Genomic DNA, 18010 nt, shown 5'->3' with positions numbered 1-18010 from the left:
CCGCCACAGTCCTAATGCCACGTGACCCCATTTGTCACCTTAAAACATTTGAAATACAACTTAAACGATGAATTTAGAAAATACATTACAGTAACAGGGTGGGGTAAAAGGTAGTTTTATTTGTATCCAAAACATGCAAAAAATATAAGAAACAGTTCTAACATACATTGATAACAGAAGTCAAAAGTAAATAGAAGATGTATATCTACTAGTCATCAATGTAACAACACCGATCTCCATAAAATCAAAACATGAGTTGTTCCTAAACTTAAGAATCAGAAACTTCCCCAATTTTTTTTTACCAGTGACTAAAAGGAAGAATGGGTTACACGCTGAGGTTTGCATTATGTTAATGAGACCATCTTCAGCACATCAATGAGTCTGGTGATATTTCACGGCCCATCTAAAGTAAAAATGTATATCACATTTATAACTGATTATCTCAATAATAAATAATTAGAAAAACACACGGAAATAGTGAGAGTTATTTTAGGAATTTAAAATTGTGTTGACAGATACCCATAGTTTAATTAGACGAACAAGAGAAATTTAGAGATATTTAGAGTATAGTATATATGTGCAGGTATTTACATGTAATGTGCACTGTTTGATCCCCAAGTTTGGATATAAGGGACAATACCTGTCCATTGTTGCAAAGTCGACACAATAGTGGTGAACAGGTTTCTTCAAAGGTATAGTGAAGTCGACCTAAGGAGTAAGAAGGCTCCATCATAATGTTCCCCAAAAGGGAATCCTATCATTTTTAGAAGAATTTGATAATACTTACTTCAATCAGATGTTGGAGGACCTCGAACAAATCAGAATATAGGGTTATATGTCGTTACAACGAATTCGGTTGCAACGCATGCCTTTACCACGCATGCGTTACAACGGAATTTGTTTTCTACGCATAACCTTTACCACTAATATTCCTTTACCACGCATAGATTAACAACGATTTCGTTGTTAATTTATGCATGGTGAGGGCAGATTCTTGTTAAAGGTTACACCTCTCCCCTTAGATGTCCCCAGCCTCTACTCCTTATAAATACCCATGCCCTTAACCCTTTTTTTTTTTTAAATTACATTTCCCGTTACCTTTTTAACTCGTCTCATCTCCATCTTCTTGGTTACGTCGGCAGTACGTTGTAAAGAGGAAGCGGAAGTTTAATTCAGTTCCCTCTTTAACGACGCTGATTGCTAGATCTTCGGCACTTCAGGTTAGTTCTTTTTTTGGGGGGGGCAACCCCCCTTTTTTAATCCCACGCTTTTTAGGTCGAGCCTGGAATTCGCATCCAAAGGATGCGTCCAGGTGGAGACTTATAGCTAGCTGACTCGGGGGAATGAAGGACAAGAAACTGCCACGAGCTTCTCTTCGGCTGGATTACACTGCGTGCACGTGCACGCCCAGCCGGCGCCGTGCACATCCCCTGCCTGGTGCGCGCTCTTCAATGAATGAAAGTGAAACTGGCTGCAGTGCCTTGCATCCATGTCGCGTTAGTGTCTTTCCCGTTTATTTCCCTCCGCTTCTCTCGTGTCCCCTTCCCTCCGCCTCTCTCGTGTCCCCTTCCCTCAGCATCTCTCTCGCCTGCATCCTTCCCTCGGCGTCTCTCGCCTCCCCTTCTGTAGTTTACTGTCCTCCCTCTGCCTAAGGCTCTCTCCAGGTCCTTTCCCTACCTGCCTCTCCATGCTCCGCTCTCTGTCTCGTGGGCCGCGGTGCTCCTCTATCTCTTCGGTGTCGTTTCCCGTCCTAGCTGCTAACTTTCCTCTGCAGGAAGTCGCCGCTGCCCCGTCCTCGGCTCCAGCAGTGCCCCACCCTCTTAACTTCACGTCCCTCCCTTAGCTCCTCCCTGCGGTCTCCTCCCCTCTCCCTATCTCTCCCACGAAGGAGCGTGGCACTCCCTTGCGGTCAGGCGGCTCTCCGGTGCCGTGACCAGACTCCGAACTTCCCCGCAGACCCTGCGCTCTGGTCCCGGACGGTCCTCTGCGTCCGACAAACCTGCACTACAGTCCAACACAGACTGGGGCTTCACGCCACCCTTGGACAGAGTCTCGGAGCCCAAGGAGAAGGCTGACAGGCTAGGCGGTGATTTTTTTTTTTTTTTTTACCACAGCGCAATACAGACTTGCAGTACGCCGCGTGTTTAATCATAGTATGTTATTTATTTAAGTTTACTCCTTCCGTACGTTTAACTTTTGTTTTCACACAGCGCATTCCAGGAACCTTTACATTTTTTTAATGACAGCGCATTTATGACTTACAATGGGCCCTTTGCTCAATAATGGACACACTCACGAAGCACGTTTAGATATTTTGTACCACAGCGTATTTCACATTTATAATAGGCCGCGTGCTTCATCGTGTCATGTTATTTTATTGACTCCTTTGTAAAGCCGCATATGCTGCACTTATCTGCCCTCACCCGCAGTTTCACACATCAGACATAGAAGTCTAAATAGATATTTCATTTACTGTTATTTCATTACGGTACTTTGCAATACCGGGGCAATGAGGGCATATAGATCAAGCATGTACACACATTCAGGAAGCGCCTTTTCTATTTCAAGTAATACTGTTTGGTTCTAGCATGTCACTTTTAATTTGACCGTTGCGCATCTACAAACTTTGTTAAGTATCAGGAGGCCAATATTTACAGCTACAAATAATGGCCCATTCAACAACAACTGGTTCAAATATGTTCTCTCAATTTTTCAAGCTTTATTACAAATGTCACAGAAAGATGTTAATATTTCACTTCTGTTCTTGGATTTTCGTCACAATAAAATACACTGAACATAATCTTCACAAAAGTTATTTACAAAAGTTTAAGCTATTCCTATTATAAATTACAATAACTTTTATTTAAGTATTAATTATTTAAAAGCCATTGTTATTTGTAATAGCAATACATCAAAGTCACGTAAATACAACACATATTGCATTACAAATGCTATAGGTGTCACATTTGCGAAAGTTATAACTATTGGCATTGTAAATGTCAAAGCTATTAATTTAGCTATTTTAAAAACCAATACAGAAATTAAAAAATATTGCCATTTACAATACCAATAGCTCTAAATTTCCTAATGCGAGACCTATTGCATTGCAAATGCTGGTTTAGTTTTTGGGGGAGACCCCCCAAACGCCACTTTTTTTTCATTTACCACACATACCTTTACTATGTATTTCAAAGTAAAGGTATGCGTGGTAAAGACTCTTGTTGTTACCACGCATGCGTTGTAATGCATGCGTGGTAAAGGTTTTTGTGGAAACGGCCGCGTTGTAGAGGCCGTTTCCCAGAATATAGTGTATCACATCATCCTGTATAGGGAATAGCAGAGGATAGGTCACTCTTATTCATTCTAAAAGAAACAACCTGACTGGGAATTAAATTGGTTGTCTAAACAAGGTGATTAATTGTATTATATCATGTCGAATTCATGCATAGTAACACAAGAACCACCATGCATCTAAGGAAAATAGTTAAATGCATAGGTGATTAAGAGTGAATTCGTAAGAGACCTATCTTGGGACAATAATGTGGGGAAAATAGTTTCTGTTTATTCTAAAACTAAGCTGCTGCAGTAGTTAAGATAAACCGCATTATTTCAAATGCCCTTACATACAATTCATTAGCAGTGTGAGGATGCTTATTTCATTGATCCGGATGCACTCAGATATAATAACATGTTACCATAGTTAACCACGTGATCAAAGTGGAAGGCAGTGCGAATGCTCTAAAAAACACAAAATGGAAGTGTAATATTATATTTGACAAAGTTAGCTCATTATTAAATGTGGGATGAGAACTCTGGTAAAATAAAAGAGGCAATCATATCTCATTTATGATGTGCAAATTCAATAGTGAATTTAAGATTAGGATTGAGCCCATTTATTCATTCATGAAATTCAAGAAGTATTACCTTTCCAGATAAGGAAAATATTGTCTATGTAACACATCCATGTGCTTATGTATGGTTTCTATGGATTCTCAATATTTTCAATGAATTTAGTTTCAAAGTTGGATACATAGACATTCGCTATAGCCTCCTCTGCAATACCCTTTACTTGCACATAAAACTGGTTATCAAAAATGAAAAAATTAGTGTCTAGCATTTTTTCAAGTGGATCAGGGACCTCCAGTAGGGGTATATTGGTGTACAAACTCTCTATGTGCATACTTACAAGTAGTTCTTCAAAGGGATTAAATGGAAATTCTTCTATGGCATTAATGACAGCTGTAGTGTCCCATATATATGTTGGACTATTGGCAACAAAAGGTCTTATAAAGAAATGAGGGTATTGTACCAAAGGTTTGAGAATCGATTTGCACCCAGAAATAATAGGAGGTCCAGGTGGTGTGGTCACATTTTTTGGTATTTTTGGCAAGGTTTATATAGCTGACTCTTTCTCACTGAGCCATCCTTCTTCTAAGCTTGTGCTTATAGCATAGATTTTTTTTGCTTAATTCTGTTGTGGGATTTCTTGAGAGTGGTTTGTAATGTTCAAAAACGCTTAGTCGTCCAAGTATCCATCCCTGTATTTAAGTCTATCATCAGAACAATGCGACCTTTATCAGCTGGTTTGATAATTACATAGGACCAGAGCTTTAAGTGAGCAGACGTTTTTAATGGGAGGATAGTGGTACTCTCTCATTGTATATGTCTGTCCATTTATAGCACTGCATAGGACAGAGTTTGATGATTATGGAGCACTTTTTGCTGGTCTTTCATTAAGTTGAATGTGGAATTTATGGAAATTATGGAAATGATTATCAATCTCAGTCCAGATTGCAATTCCAAAAGTAACAAATTCTTTTGGTATCATGGTATTTTTGGGGCAGAAGGTGGATGCATTGTATCGCCCAGTGATGTTGTGTCCATATGTGGGATCTTGCATCACAAAAGAACTTTTTAATCATACCAGTCGAAAGAATTTATGAAGTTCTGTTTGAGTCTGAAATATCTCATTTTTATTTGTTGGTATAAAGGAAATTACTGTTGCAAGGACAGAGGATTCACAATTAATAAGTATGTGTGAAGAGAGGTTAAAAATGGGTATTGTCAAGTTGTCATTTACCATTCGTCTATTGGTTTCAACTTTGTGTCTGTCCTGAGGTGTACTAGTTGTGAAGCCATCGTCATCTCGCCCCCGTGATCTCCTCAGAGGACTTGAACCTCTGTGGGTTAATCCTAAAAAAGCCTGATGGGATGTGGAGAGTTGGTTTATCGTAATCTATAGAATGGAATCTATTGGTTGCTTGCTCAGTGTCCGTATCAGAAGTCATGTCACAAAAAGTAATTCTTTTGATAGGGGTGGAATCAGGACCAGATGATTGGTAAAAATATTTTCTCAAATAAGGGTAAGTACTCTCTTTATTATCTCATTATATCTTTTTGAAGCTTGTCTGCCTTTTTGCTAATGTTACAGTGTTCAAAATATGTATTGGTTGGGGTAAGCTTATCGAACAAGTCTTTAGAGTTAGCAATTTTTGAGTTGGAACAGATTTTCTTTTCAAGGTCTTCTATTTCTTTTAATAGCAACTTGATATGTTTCAAAGCTGTCTCAATGCTCAGGACTTTTCAGTCCATGCCGTGCAAGAACTGTTTATTATTTTCCCATTGCGTTGCCCATTTTTGGATGCACCACCGTGGTAACGACAAAAGAGCCCACCAGACAGGAGGAAACTCCTAATTTAGTGGATGGCCTCGCCACGGGTTTGGGCACTGTGGCGGGAGGGTGGACCCTAAGTATCTTTATTCCTCCTTGTTACTCTTTGAATGTGTACTGCATTCATATGCCGAAATACAAAGAGGACTCTAAGAAGGTATTTCTTCCTACACAAAAACTGTTCTGACCACAACTCCGGCACCCTTGTGCCATGGCAGCCCAAAATGCATTAACACAAGGAGAGAGATAACTTTCACCATATTTTTGTAAATATGGTACAATTCTGCTTGCTCCCTTTAACACAGCACAGCGCAGCTAAGTCCCTTGCTGCACTGCATTTTTAACGCCTTAACCGCGGTGTCAATTCCGCCGTGGTGTGGACGTTCTAAAGGGTGGGCGTGGCTGTGATGGCCAACGGTCGTTCGCAGCACCAGGGAGGGAGTGCTCCCGCCGGCGAGCACGGAAGGGGTTAACATCCTAATAAATCCAGGCCTTCGTTTTTAATTCCTTAATTACAGTTTGCTATTGTGAACGTAATTAGCTGCAATTGATGTTTGTTCATTTTCTTATCAGATTGCCTGGGAAAAATGAAACTAAATCACTGAATTTGCATTTAGGGTAAACGTTTTTCATAGTAGAGATCATGGCTACCTCAAAGCACAAAATGTATTTCTCAGGGCTTTTATTTTTTGCATTTCCCTTGACTATATATTTTTTTTTAATATAGACAGCTGCTTTCTTGTTCAATAGTAAAGCATAGACTAAAGCCATGGTGTACATATGTTAGACTTGATAGTGCATAGTTAGTTGAATGGATGTGTTGTTAACTTAAATCTTCCATCTATCATCCAAATAGCAGTATTTTCTAAAATTATTTTAGTTGGATATTTGTTATCATAGAAAAGTGAAGGTTCATGAGTAAACATCTCTGTAATTTGGGTAAGTTTATCTACATTAGAAAATCTTTTAGGTTGAATGGGTTTAACTTTACTTGCCTGTCTGTGATGGATAGTTAATCTTTTTTAAATTTGGGAGGGGAGGCATATCCCTCGCAACATATACAGGTGTTTTTGACATCTCCATAGAACTGAAACACAGGGCTCTGTGGTGGAGGAAGCAAGTGATTTATTTTTGTTGAACATTTTTTCTCACTTCAATCTCAGTTACAGAGGCCGAGTAGTTATGCTCAGAGGTACTTTCAATATATTTCCCCAGACTTACTGCTCTGCCTCTGCAACAAAATGAACAGTAATTTACACATATCCAATGTACTCATGGTTTAGTGCGTTGTGCCTTACAATAAAAGTACCCTTGATATTTAAGTAATCTGTTAGCTGTTTTAGACAAAATATAAGTTGCCTCATAAATGGTCTCCATTTTGTTTTAAAAAGAAGAACATTTTATTAGTGGTTATATTATTGCTTTCATCATTAAAATAAAAGTTGATTGGCTGCTTTTAATTTGGATCTCCAATGTTTACCTTCTATTTGATATAATTTTGATTGAGACCTGGCTTTATTATTTTCAGGTGATGCGGGTATGCTTTTACCAAGGTGATGTATTTTCGTCAAATTTCTTGAATATATTCTGTTGGTTTAAAAAAAGTTTCCTCTTTTTATATATTATGCTTCTATTAATAAATTGTCATCCATAGTTAATCTATAAACAAAATAGATTTATTAATGTCCTGTTCTAAGAAGGAAACATTAATATTGTGTGTTTAACCTATTCTTAGTATTTTAGTAATAGTTGGTTATTTAAGTTTAAGTATTGTCCAAATGTAACTACATTTATTTTGAAAAATTTTGGGATCTATGTTAACTTTTTGTTGAAAGCTTGAACATCTTTCAAATATTTTGGTATAGTTCTTCTTTATGATCTTTAATATTTGAAAATAAAAATAATATGATTATTTATTTTTATATTTTTTTAATGAATTACTCTGAAAAGCAAAATGCTGGTTAATGACTCATTCTGAAAAGAAAAATATAGATTGGTGTTTTAATAGAAATAGAAATAGAACTCTGTTTTGAGAAAAAAAAATCATACATTTTTACCAATATTAAAAAAAATATTACCTGATTGCTTCTTCAAAAAACTTTTTAGCGCTTTGCACTGTAACGTTTATGTGCTTTGAGATGAGTATTTTGTTTGGAGTATAGAGGACCTTGGTATATAACAGAACAATTATATTTAATTCTGTTTCAATTTATTTTAGTTTACTTTGATGTTTTGGTCATTAAAAACGTCCTTTCATGTTCTAATAGGTAGGTAACGCTCTTCTTCCAAAGTAATATCATCGAAGTATGTCCTGTTCATTCAGCTGTGACTAGTAACTGTTGACAAATTAGACCGCTGTCTACTTATATGTGTTCTGGCTAAAATAACTCATTTGTAAAATAGAATATGATTCAGTAACTACAATTTGTTTTACAAACATTTGTAGATAAACAGGGCATAACTCTTAAAAAGGATAAGTGGATTGTCCTTCATTGTATTAAACTGGTGCCATTTCAGTTAGAAATTTATATAAACTGTTTACTTAAATGCAATTATTTTCTTGTTATATAAAAATAATGGTGTTATTTAGATATTTTCAATTTTGCAATGTAAAAAACATATGTATGTGGTAAAGCTTAGCACAATAAGGGCCTGATTAGGATTGTGGTGGTCTGACTGCCAGACCACCATTGCAGCGGTCGGGAGAAGACCACCTAGCCAGCAGCATCCCAACTGCCACATTAAGACTAAACCGCCTGTGGTGTGCAAGCGGTGGTCTTGAGCTGGCAACATGCTTTGGCTCACAGAGCGAGCTTGAATGTAAAGCCGCCACACTGCAGTGCCTACACTGTCGTGGGCGGACTGTTGCCACACAAAATGTCGTGCATGGCACACAGTGTGCACACAACAGTGCAGGAATAGGGGGACACAACTTGTGCCCCCAGCCACAATGCACAATGGGCAAAACCACCCAGGGGGCCCACTTGGGGTCCCAGCCATGCCTTTCCGATGATCTTTTCATGGCGGGGTCCCCGCCAAGAAAAGGTTGGTGCAAATGCAACTCATAATTGGCTCAGCAGTGAGGGCATCAGCACTGCCTCCAATCCCCCCACCTTCTCAAACACCACTGCTACAGGATCCAGGATCCTGGCAGTGGTGGCAATCTTGCGGTGGTCCGACTGCCAGGCTCGTAATCAGGAGGTAGGACCACCTACTTGGTGGTGGTATTCCCGACGCCGTGGTTGACCCGGCCCGCCACAACTGTAATCAGTCCCTAAGTGTCAAATACATACACTTACAGTACACTGCAAAGTCTATAGTTCTGAAAAACATGTTTTAAAATCTAGAGTTTTAAAATAATGCATGGTAAAGTCTGTTATTTGCTATATATTGCTCACATCAGACTGATAGGTATGTTTGTTCATGGTTGAGAAAATTGAGGATTGCAGCAGATGAAGCCTGTGCTCTTCTACGAATCCAGACAGAGGTTATATGTCCCACATTCTGTCATATTTCAAAATGTGTTGATGGCCTGCTCCCTTAAGACTCGGCCTTGACATCTCAATCCTGTGCTGTGGTTTCTCCTACAGGGATTTCAGAAAGTTCTGACAGTGGCAACAGTGAAAGTTATGTGGGTTGCAGCTATGTTTTTCCAACTCTGAGTAGTCTGGAATTACTAGAAATATTGATTTCTGAGTTATTGAAGATGTTCATTCTGCTGATTCTAAATAGTCCTTCATTCCTGTGATCTTCCCTACTGTTAAAGGTACTGTGATGCACTGTTTTAGAGCCTATGAAAGAGAGCTTTTCCACTTTCGGTCCTGCAAAGTTGTCATTCTAGTCCATGTAACTTTGTTTTGCATGTTAGTGCACTTAAGTGCTCTGGTTTACCCTTCTCCATACCTAAGAAATGTTAATATTGATGTTTGAGTCTGACTATTTGCCAAAGGCGATGTCCCTCTTTCACTTTGGTGAGGAGATAATATTGACATTATTGTCATCAACTACAGAGGTTGTTGGGATGCAGGTCGTGAATGTCTGTAGAACAGTGCAATATAACTAGATAGGGTCAGTTTCTTCTGAAGATGTGATCAGCTGATTGTGGAATTTGGGTCAGCGTTGAAAGGGGCAACCCACCAACTGTGATTGTCAATGCATATGGTAGGAGAACAAGACAGTCTATGATTTTCATTTACACCTGGGGATTCCAGGAGTCTTCCTGTCAATATACATTGGGGTTGCAGTATGAGTGTGATCAGCGGCGCCTCCCCTGCTATGGCGGAGGAGCCCTATCAGTCTCAAAACTTTAAAAATAAAAGGACAATAAAAGTGTTCATTATTGTTTTACTTTTCTTACAATAGCCAAGGCTTGGGGGTGAAGTCATCATGGAGGGGGAGTGCTGAGCAGGGCACTGTTGTCAGTGCGCATGTCGATTTGGCCGGCCATTTTAGGCTAGCCAAATCATCATGCGCTGTTAGGCTCACTCCAACCCCTGCTGCATTGTCGGAGAGAGCAAGCACAAGCTCCCAGTATCACTGGGAGCACAAATCCTTGGTGCTAAGGCCAATCCTGGCGCTGGTTTCAGCATCATAAAAGCAGCATCAGGATTGGACACAGGGAATTCTGGGAGCCTGTGTTAGTGATGGTGGAGTAGAAGAATGAAGATGCGGCGAAGTGGCAGGTAAGTTATTTTTTTGTCTCCTTTGTGTCTCCTTAGTGTGTCCTCCGTATCGACCCTCCTTCCCACACTCCCACTCTGCCCGGACACGAGTCGCTACTGAGTCGCTATGTTTTGTCAGTATCCTGGTGATTTTAAGTACTGTTGTGGTACATCCGCAAAAGAAAAAAGGTAAAAGGAAGAGGAGATTATGGATCACTCACCAGTAATCTTCATCACAACGAGTCATCTGTTCCTTGACACCTTTGTACACCCATCCCTGTACAACCAAGGTTGCATTGGTAGAGAAAACAGACTAAGAGATTGTCCTCTATCATTTGCTAGAAAAGGATGAGGTCTGCAAGAGGTAAACGAGTTTAGGAGAATAATGATGTGCTCGGGAGGGGTTGTCTGTGTCACGCTAGGCAGGCCTCCAGGCTAATGAATGTAATGAGGAAGTAAAGAATTCAGGGTCATATGTATCATACTTCAGTTTAGCGAATTCCAAATAGCGAATTTTAAGGAATCGCTATTTGGAATTCGCAAAACGGTATGTATGTACAAAATCGCTTTTCAATAGCGATTCCTTAGCATTCCTAATTTGCGATTAGCAAATTGCTAATCGCAAATTACCCATTCATTTCCATGGGCCAGGAGGCCCATAGGAATGAAAGTGCAATTTGCGATTAGCAATTTGCTAATCGCAAATTAGGAATTTTTTCAAGGGTGCAGGGGTGTCTCAAGAACACCCTGCTGCACCCCTGAAAAAGACATTTGGGGGCATATGGCGCACATACATGCCCTAAGGGCATGTATGGGCGTCATATGGCACCTTTGTTTTTTTTGTAATAAAGCTTTTTGAAAAGAATTCGCAACTTACCACCAACTAGAAGTTGGTGGTAATTTGCGAATCCTTAATGGCAATTTTTGAATATTTTTTGTTTGATACATTGCATTTAAGGAATCGCAAAATGTGCGATTCCTTAAGTGCAATCGCAAAATAAGGAATAGCAAATGTTGCTATTCCTTATTTTGCATCAAACATGTTTGATACATACTATTTATCTAATTAGCATTCGCTCGGCCTTTGCGAATGCTAATTAGCTTGATACATATGGCCCATAGACAATACTCGTAAATGCAAATTGTTTAGCTGACTGCCTTTTCATCAATAGTGACAAGTTTAAATAACCTCCTTGGCATAGCTCATGGTAAATCCACTCCTTTATTGTTTTTCTTAATCATGCTTCACTTATTTGATTCGGGCAACCAGAACAATAAAACAAAGAAGCCTGATTGTACTTTCCAGGATATTACGGTGGGTTGATGCCTGGATAAACAAGAAAGAATAAACAAAAGATTACCAGCAATATGTCTTGCCTTCAGTCCCCCGTATATTCATTGGCCACACTGCAGGGCATTTTTCTTGTTAGTTCGGGGAATTGGCTGTCTATATCAATCAATAGGTTGGAACAGCTTGATAATGCATTACATGAGCTGCTTTCTCTCGGCGTTTACCTTATGCTTTCCCCGTGCAAATGACTCAGTACTATGTTTTCCTTTAATAATAACTTGATAAAGGCATTACTCAGATAATTGTGACCCAAGTTGGATTCGCGGCCATGTTGCCACTCTACTGGCAAATTCAAACCCAATTCTATTTGTTTTCTTTCATGTGTATTCAATCATGCTGGTTCTAAATGAATTATGGGCAAGGAGTGTAGGCGGATCAGAGAGCATGTCTGCCATTACCCACAATGCCAAGCATGTCACATGAGACTGCAGTCTGTTGTTTTAATAACTCTTGTTATATGTCGATCCCGTACAACTGCTTGTTAATGCATGACACTAACCGTTTACATCACATATATTTTTGGTCATTTCATATTGACAGAGAACGTTTCTATAGCAGCAGAAACAAGAGATGCTGTGCACTGTACTTTAAGGTCTATTTTGCCCTATACAGTAACGAACACATGATGGGTATATGGTGGCGTGTATATATAATTGGGACAGTACTGCTAGAGAATGTACACCTTTTGTTTGTATATTTGCATTGCATTTTTACCATTTGAGACACAAAATGAAAGTGATTTGTTAATAATTTAGAATCTTAGGTACTAAGTGCCAAATACGAGGTTATCACCGTGGGCGGCAGCTTCTAACCAACCATTTAGACATTAGACCCCATTTGAAATGTACACTATCTTTATTTTGAATCTGCAGATTATTCAATGCGTTGACATTTTTTTTCCATGAACATCATTTTAAGATTCATTTTGCAATAAATGGTTTGTTATATTCTAAATATCACTCAAAACAGTATTTTGTAGGCACAGATGACTTTTATTTCCATATTTTCAGGAAAAGATATATTATGAAATGCTTACAATAAATGCATTCTGATGAGAGCTATGCTGTACATTGTCATTTTCCACATATAAACAACATGCGCAATGAGGAACTTACTTGTCCGTATCTTGTGTTGAAATTCATTGTTCACCTTATGTTTAATATGTTCTGTCAGTTATATATACACTTGAAAGAGCTTGTATATATTAGCATCACATTCCAGAAGAAAACATAAAATATATTAAAGCTGTAAAATTTCTTTTCTATTGTCCTTTTTGTTCTACCAAAAATAAGCATTCTTTCAACGATAGCAAAACAAATATTTATGACCTGCTTACCATATGTAAAATGGACCAATATAAACTATGATTGCATTGCGAGGGTATAAAATATAATTTAGTAGTCCATAAAGAGTATTGCTTTTTTACTGACCTTGCTTGGATGCGTGCAAGCCCGGGACATATATCATGGCTTTAATAAGTCTTCCAATAGAAAGAATTGGGGGCCAGAGGGAGTGCTCTTGTGATCGCCGTTGCATGATGGGTGAGGTGTTCCTAGTGTGAGGTGCATCCATTTTGACATATATGGGCTTCCCTGATTTTCATATGAATTGACAATGCCGAAGGAAGGTCATAATTCAAACAGAGCCTCGGCATAATTCTCGGCATGACGTCACTTATTGAAAACACCTGGAATCCTTTCACTCTGCATATTGGTAGGCAAGTAAAGGTGTTTCCGCGATTGATGGTGTAATGGCCGCTTCAATACGCAATGGTGAAAGAACAATGAAGAAAAATTGTACAGCCACCCGGCCAGGTGAAGCTGCTAGCAGTTAAGGCACTGTTTGAATCGAAATAATCATTAGCACTCTTCACGTGCGCTTTAAAGGTGTGCTCGTTTTTATGGGATAGTGTGTCGTTGCGGTTTGTGGGACACTTGCAAAAGAAATACAAAGCTGAGCGATGGAGAACTGAAACATCTGATTTAGTGTTGAGTGCTCATGGCACCTACCATGCTTTTATACTAACCTAGGTGGCAATTATTGCTGACTATTAGAGATGTTTTAGTGGATCTAGCTGATGGCACATGAGTAGTTGGACGGCGCAGAATCAGGAGTTTACATTTGCTTCTTGGAATTGGTTGTTGGTGCCTAATGTTGTTGGATTTCAGTGTTTTTTTTGTTTCATCGTATATTTGACCATGTTTTATTTCTGGTGGCCATACCCAACTCACTGTCCAAAAACCCAAATGCCAAAACCAGAACAAAACAAGCCACGTATTTGCAGCTGGCCAACAAGAACTGTTGCTAGGGAATGCTAGCGACTTGCCTCTTGACAGGTCTCATCTGTGACCTTGGGCTGAAGAATGTCCCCTATTGTAGAATGCCAAATTGATACTGGCGAAAGGGAAAGCAATCACAGAGGAGAAGAACGGAGGCAATCAAAACAGGAGTGCTAGCCGCTGCTGATTGTCATGACCGAAGTCAAAACATGTCAGAAGCAATACAACTAGAAGGAAAGATGCTAATGTTAAAGCAGCGCAAACAGCAATTGCTCCCTCCTGATAATTCGTAATTATACATATACGTTTAATTACTTGTACAGTATTTCTAGGCTTACTAGATAATCACTATAGAGACCCTTTCACTACCACGACACTAGACTGAACGTCTTAATAATATTTTCTGTAAAACTGTGCGGTGTATATATTGTGCATTTTTGGAGTACAGGATGCAGCATACCTGCCACCATATACTGTTAGTTTCACATTGTCCTTGCCTGAAACATTTCATATAAAATGTAGTCGCGGCTGGAGGGGGTGTGTGTGCTTGGCGGTGTGTGTATATGCATGTGCTCATTATGTTCAATTTCCCCTAATGGAGTCGTCAGTTACATTGATGACAACAACAAACTGCTAAGGCCTTTGCTCATACACAAAGTACTGCAGGGTTACTGTATATGTGCAGTCTTCAAAACATTACACTGTTAATACTGTACATGATGCAACTGACCTCTAAAAACCACACTATTCATTCTTGGTTTTTCAAGTGCTATTCTGAGAAATTAGACACTTAGCCCTGAATGAAAAAAAATATATACTTTCCATTCTGCTGCTGTACATTACAAATATCTCTAAACTATCCAGTGCCATTTGCCAGTCAAATACTGAGCCGTTGTCCCATTTGCTTCTAAAGAGTTGGGCAAACATGACCTCCTAACTTCATTTCTCATCCGTCCTTCTGTTGATGTTTTTCGTTATCAGGAGCTCTGAGGTTACAACACAGAAGCGGCCCGCAGAGCCATGGTAAGCAGCAGAGAGAGCAGGGACACTAGGAGTTCAGGGGTCAAGTGATTTGCAGCAAATGCGAGAGGGAGGGGTCTGGCCAGGTTGCTGCATGGCCGCTTTACGATTTGTGCAGTGCTAGAGTTCCATTGACGGAGCAGAAATGGCTCCAGTACACATGGGGGACTATCAATAAGAGATCACTCTTCGAGCAACAAAGGTGTTGTGACTATGCCTGCTGGTACACTGAAACAACTCTTTGAATACATGTATTTTGTTACATGCAAGGCAAACTAAATTACTCCTACATCCTGCACTGCACTTTCCAGTACTAGGCATTGGAATAACAACTAACATAAACACAGAGGATGCTCCCTTTCTCACATATGTCCTAATAAAGTGCACATAGTAGCGTATCAGTTGTATACCTTGGTTAACAGCAATGTGCTTTGTTCCTCTTTGTGGTAATCAGTGTGTCGCGACTCGCAACCAATCAAAACGTGCCGTAGGAATTCTAACAGCAGTGTTCTTACTGAGAAGAAACCTGATACTTTTTTACTCAAAACAATCTATTCCACATATTTAGTATGTATTGATTTGGCAGTGAAACCAATTGTAATAGCTCAAAGACTCATCATTCTGTGTTGTTGGTTGTGTTGGTCATCACTGGGGAAAAAACTGTGGCCATATCTTAATAAAGATGGACATTTAGTAGCCAAAACACACCCGTGTGCTGCTGTGCAATCAATGACTGAATCATAGTTAAACTTATTTGAGCCAAATATGATTAGGAGTGTGTGGCCATTAGGTTGCATCAAAATGTGTCATGCCATTTTGGCCCCGGCTATAAATGACTTTGCCAACCTTAAAGTAGGAGTCAGGTGGGCCTCAGAACTTTGTTGTTGTGTTTGCATCTCAAACCTAAAGAATATTTGTATGAATTAGAAAGCTTTTGAGCTTTTTATTGTGACTTTTTCGTCACACCAGGAATTCATATTATATTTATTGAACCACCCCAGAAATTAAATGTCAACACTTTTGAGCCAAACTAGTTTTTGCAATCGGAGAATAAACACTTTCTTAAACCATTGCCACAGCTGAGGTCAAGTGTCTGAACATATCAAACCAATTGATTGTTTGTTTCCCTGGAGGAAATTCCAGTTGACTATTTTCAGTTCACTTCTATTGGATCCAGTTGCAGCATGTATTCTCTTTTTTCATGTAAATTGTTCTGGCGAAAATTCTAATAAGCTCCAATTGCATTAAAACTTGAAATATTGGCCAATATTGATTTCAGTAGGAACTTTTATGGAACCTGTAGATCTCCTCTTGTTTTCTGAATAGACATATATGGTCCAGCCTCCAAAGGACCACAGGAGAATCTGAACTCATTGGAAACCATTTACAACAGGTCAACTGAAAATTCTACCAAAGGTTGAAGACCAACAGTCAATGATTCTTTCAATTATAGTCACTCAACTTTCAATTGTGCGGATCTCTTCATAAGTCAGTTGTCAGCATTTTACTAATTAATATTTGAAGACTATGAACAGCATGACCATTTTATTACTAAAGGGTCAGCAGTATTTAAAAAGAAAATCATACCTTTTAAGCACTTCACAATTTAAATTAGAATTGGCTCTTAGTGTCTGTCCTACAAACAATGCTGTGACGAAGATTTGATGAGATTGTTAGAGCTATAGCCTAAGTCTATCTGCATGCACCACTGTGGAAATTTACTTCATGCTAGGGGAAGTTGCAGATACATCAGGGGTAATACATGTAGTCACTGGTGAGCCAAAGTTTGCCAACTGCACAACACTGGTAACTGAAGCTTTGGCGTTTTTAAAGACAATTTTGAGCACGCCAAAACCCGCACAGGAGAAAAGTGAGTTGATCTGTTTGCAGAAGGATTTCCATACTTTGTGGGGTGTGGATAGGATTGTTCTTCAGTCACTATCACTTGTTGATGCAGGCAATTAATGCAGTTATACTACTTGTCCCGCTTTTTTCTTTTTGCGGCATGTATAAATAATTTCACAATTGTTTTTTCAGATCTAAATTGTGCTGGCTGCTATAAGGAATATATGTTTTTCTGCCACTGAGACTTGGTTTAAAAGTGGGATGTGAAAAAAAAAATCAAAGCAACAATTCTCTTGAAGACTCTCTGTCCCTATTTGCGTTTTTTAATTGTTTTTTTCTTCTGTGCAGAAGACCACAACCTTTAAGTGTTTTTTAATGGTTTGGGTTTTTTAAGTTGTTCTACGTTTCTGTCCGTACTATATGACTACTTTCCATCAGGGATAATTTAAATGGCATGCTGATTCCGTGCCACACAGCTTGCTTCTGCTAGGCAGATGACAATGTGCGATTTTCTTATCCAATCTCGTTTTCACATGACCACACATTTGCCTTTCAGCTTCTCTTTCCTTTTCTGCTGCTTGCTCTTTTTGCCGTCGATCTGTAGACTCACAGTCCTGCGTTTCTCCAGGTTCAGCAGCTCCTGAAAAAGCTCCTTGACGTTGTGGTTCATTTTGGCCGAAGTCTCCATGAAGGCACACTTCCACTTCTTAGCCATGGCCTCCCCCTCGCTACTCTCCAGTTCCCTGTTTTGGTTCTCGTCATTCTTGTTGCCCACCAGCATGATGGGGATGCTCTCCACGTCCCCTTTGATTTGGACGATCTGCTCATAGATTGGCTTGAGTTCCTCCAAAGACTGCCTACTGGTTACTGAATAAACTAGAATGAATGCATGTCCTTTGGATATAGACAGGCGCTGCATGGCCGGAAACTGGTGGCTCCCTGTAGTGTCCGTGATCTGCAAAGTACATATGCTTTTATCACAGCTGATCACCTGCCGGTAGGTGTCTTCAATGGTAGGGATATAACTTTCTCTGAAGGTGCCCTTCACAAACCTCAAAACCAGGGAACTTTTTCCAACGCCGCCAGCTCCAAACACCACCACTCGGTAATCATTACTTTGTTCAGGCATGATCTTCAAACTGTCAAACCCTTAGCCCGGGAAATCCTAAGAAAAATAGTATGA

General features: G+C 39.4%; 1 protein-coding gene across 1 annotated transcript in view; it reads right to left on the bottom strand.

The window, feature by feature from the left end:
• Window positions 1-12660: 12660 nt before the first annotated feature.
• DIRAS2 (DIRAS family GTPase 2) overlaps window positions 12661-18010 on the bottom strand; it is a 73854-nt gene continuing 68504 nt past the window's right edge. The window contains exon 2 of the mRNA XM_078675630.1: window positions 12661-17992. Coding sequence (XP_078531756.1) covers window positions 17357-17956 — 600 coding nt within the window. The 5' untranslated portion in view covers window positions 17957-17992 and the 3' untranslated portion in view covers window positions 12661-17356. The remainder of the gene's footprint in view (window positions 17993-18010) is intronic.

The sequence above is a fragment of the Lissotriton helveticus genome, chromosome 2_1 (assembly GCF_964261635.1).
Source record: "Lissotriton helveticus chromosome 2_1, aLisHel1.1, whole genome shotgun sequence".
NCBI classification, from domain to species: Eukaryota; Metazoa; Chordata; class Amphibia; order Caudata; family Salamandridae; genus Lissotriton; species Lissotriton helveticus.
This window is presented reverse-complemented; position numbering and strand designations above follow the sequence as displayed.